Below are 3,452 nucleotides of genomic sequence, written 5' to 3'. Positions count from 1 at the left end.
CCAGAGGCAGAGGACGACCACTGCTGCGCTTCAAGGATGTCGTAAAACGTGACATGAAGGCCCTGGACATTGCGACGGACAACTGGGAGAGGCTGGCGGAGGACCGGATGAAGTGGCGCCATCAGCTGCGCGAAGGTGGTGACAGACTTGACAAAGACTGGATTCGTGGACTTGCTCAAAAACGTGGACATACTGTATCTCTCTGATTGCACTGTACAATCTCTTGTAGATTTTTCTTGCCAATACATTTTTTTTGTATAATTTTATATCGGGATTGTTGGAAACATCATTTTGATCTCTCTGTCTGTAAACACAAACTGAGTAAGATTGACATTAAAGTTGACTTTTGAATTTGACTACTCTAACTAACACTATCCATTAGTTCAATCCGGCCTTTTTGTCCATCACACAGATCATAAACACCTGAAGAAATCTATCTACGTGAAACAAAGTCCGAAGACCAAGTCAGTCCAGCCCGGCGACTCAGTGACTCTCCAGTGTTCACTCCTCTCCAAAAACAAAGAAAACGCAGATCAGTGTCCAGACGAACACAATGTGTACTGGTTCAGATCTGGATCAGGAGAATCCCATCCAAGCATCCTTTACACTCACAGTGAGGAACAAAAGGAACGCAGTTGTGTCTTCAGTCTGTCCAAAACTATACACAACTCCTCTGATACCGGGACGTATTACTGTGCTGTGACTACATGTGGACAGATCCTGTTTGGAGAAGGAACTACAGTGGAGACAAGTACGTTATGTCTTATTTAATTCCCAATGCATTTATGTTGATTATTCGCTTGCTTCCTTAATAGGCTTTAGTGTTAGCTGCCTCCGCTACACTTTCCCTATCTGTTTTTTCAGTGTGTGTGTTTCCTATACATTTCCTGCTGTACTCTTTTGTACATCAAGGCCTCTTTTGCTGTTCATGTACTTGTGCAGCTTATAACATATGGCTCTAAAATTGCACATTAGAGCAATACTACAAAAAGCGTTAAAAAGCGTTTTTTAAAGTATATCAAGTCACTGCTGCTGTGAAACAATTAGTTGGTTTTCCTTTCAGTTTTTACTGTTATGGAAGGCCAACAAGCCCTCCTATCTGACACACGAAATATGTACAGTAATGGATCATCACTCAAAATTCAGAGTTTTTAGTGATTATACAACTATAATGAATTATAATTATTTACTAATGTAAAAGCAATTAAATTACATTTGAGCTAATAGTTAATTGTCTCTGTAATTGTTTTTCTCATTACAGGACAACAACTGGACCTGTCCCAATTTGTCCCTGTGCTCGGGACGCTGCTGGCCTGCAGTTTGATTGTGATTGCTGTTCTTATAATCTTCAGAAATCAAAAGTCAGTTTGTGAACATCGCAAAGGTAGATTCATGGGGTTTGTGTAGAGTCTTTGATACGTCATTAACCAAGTTAGGATTCAGCAGTTCAGCATATTTTTACCTAGGTTTTGCAGTAATTGTAATGGTTTGATAATGGTAATCATAACGTCTGTATTGGTACATTAATAGCTTCAGCTTTCAGCTCTTCTACGTGCACTAATTAAATTAAATGCCAGTAAAGTTTAAAATGTTGTTTTGTGACCAGCAGTAAAGTAATTTTTCCTGGATCACAAACTTTGATGTGAAATTACAACAATAGCTTCATTGTTTGCCTTTCATTTTTTTTTACAGGAGAATCTTCCAACCATGATCTTCATGAAGGATTGGCTGAGGATGAATCAATTAATGTGGTAAAGATAATTTAAATATCATCTTATGCATGACTGCAGTAACTGAAGTTAAATTTGAAATTCACTTGGTTGTTGTTTAAATGCTCTAAAAGGGGACCTATTATGCAAAATCCACTTTTTCACGTCTTTTCTACATCAACATGTGTCCCCTCCGTGTAAAGAGACTCTGAAAGTTTCTGGAAAAAAGATTCGCTCACTTTTTGTCCTGATCCATTTATATAACAACCTGTCTGAAAATGAGCTGATCAGATTTTGGCCTCTTTATGACGTGAAACGATTTTTTGGCTTGTGTAACCATTAGCCAATCACCAACCAAGGTAACCCCCCCCCCCCACCTTATCACCTGAATCTCTTCCGAGAGCACCATTGAGTTCTTTTTAACCAAATCTCTCTCAGAGGGGCGTGGGGTGTGGCAACTTATTTTCATCCAAAGTAACAGACAGAGAATCAGCACTTTTGAATCAGGGCTGAAACAGAGGGGATTATGCTGCAATGATCTGTTTGGTATTTGGAGCAAACACTTATAATAGAAAACCTTTAAAGCTCACAATCCTATTTGTTTTCTTTTGCAGGGCGGTGGAGCAGCACTGAACTATGTAGCGCTGGATTTCCCCTCAAGAAAAGCCAAAAGATGGAAAAACAGTGAGTTAACGCAGGACTGTCTGTACTCTGGCATGACAGATCATCAGTGAACTACACGACAAAAGAAGGTCTATTGTGTTTCATGTTAGATTGATCTTGAATAAACACTGAATAATTCACAGATTTATTATTGAAGAGTTCTGCCAGAAAATCCATCTTTGTTATTTTTATTCAGAAAATGTTGTGACATGTTTTGTTTGATAAAGTCACCTGTGACCTTTTGTACAATTCTTAGCTAATTGTTGTTGTTTTAATGAATGTTTGGCTTGAACTTTGAGACACTTTGAGTTTTTATCTAAACACAAGACTGTTAGGCTTTATGTTGGGTTAATATGCAAAGACAGTATATTCAGAACAGGCTACAATACAGGAATAGTGAGTGCACAATGAGTCCAGTTTTTACGTGTGACAGGTAACATTAAACACAACGTAAAGTATCTAATAAAAAGACTAAACTATATCAGTACCAGCATGGCAAAAATAATTACACTTCCTGGAAAATGATATGTATATTCATATGAGTGATAGAGATATATTAGTAATGTAACATTTACTATGTTGCTGCCACTGTTCATCACTTCTTAAACCCAAACCCAAACATGGTCATTTTTGTTTTTGGAAAAATGTTTTCCTCTCAGTCACTTTCACATTGTTTCTGTACTCAAAGCGCCGGATGAAGACAACCTTTACAACAACCCCAAAAGGACCAAGCAGATAATTATCATATCACATAATAATTATATTTCCACCCCATTGAAATAAATACAGAAGGTGAAAAAGGACTTTTCAATTATGATGGGTCATTATGATTGATCAGATACTGGTGACCACTGCATTAATACATGATTTATAAGAATCTAATTATTTATTATATTAGCGTAACATCATTTTTTGGTGTTAGCTCTTTTACTTCAGTACAGATGTGATATTTCCTTTTACAAAAAGGTTGTAAAGTTATGCTTAATTAAGAAAAACCTCTTTTTCTCAATTATTTGTTTTAATATGTTTAATATAACCAATTAGGGTTAGTATTTCTAAGATAAAATGACGACACATTCA

At 37.0% G+C, this 3,452-nt stretch overlaps 1 protein-coding gene across 1 annotated transcript; it reads left to right on the top strand.

The window, feature by feature from the left end:
• Positions 1-6: 6 nt before the first annotated feature.
• Positions 7-2,806, top strand: LOC104951113 (uncharacterized). Its single transcript, XM_010777748.1, has 5 exons — positions 7-135; positions 413-751; positions 1,262-1,384; positions 1,693-1,751; positions 2,324-2,806. The coding sequence occupies exons 1-5, from the start codon at positions 54-56 to the stop codon at positions 2,441-2,443; spliced, it is 723 nt and encodes a 240-aa protein (XP_010776050.1). The 5' UTR covers positions 7-53; the 3' UTR covers positions 2,444-2,806.
• Positions 2,807-3,452: the final 646 nt, after the last annotated feature.

Source organism: Notothenia coriiceps, unplaced genomic scaffold (genome assembly GCF_000735185.1).
Source record: "Notothenia coriiceps isolate Sejong01 unplaced genomic scaffold, NC01 NC01_scaffold00018556, whole genome shotgun sequence".
In the NCBI taxonomy this organism is placed as follows: Eukaryota; Metazoa; Chordata; class Actinopteri; order Perciformes; family Nototheniidae; genus Notothenia; species Notothenia coriiceps.
The sequence above is the reverse complement of the archived record's forward strand: the minus strand, read 5'-3'. Positions and strand labels throughout refer to the sequence as shown.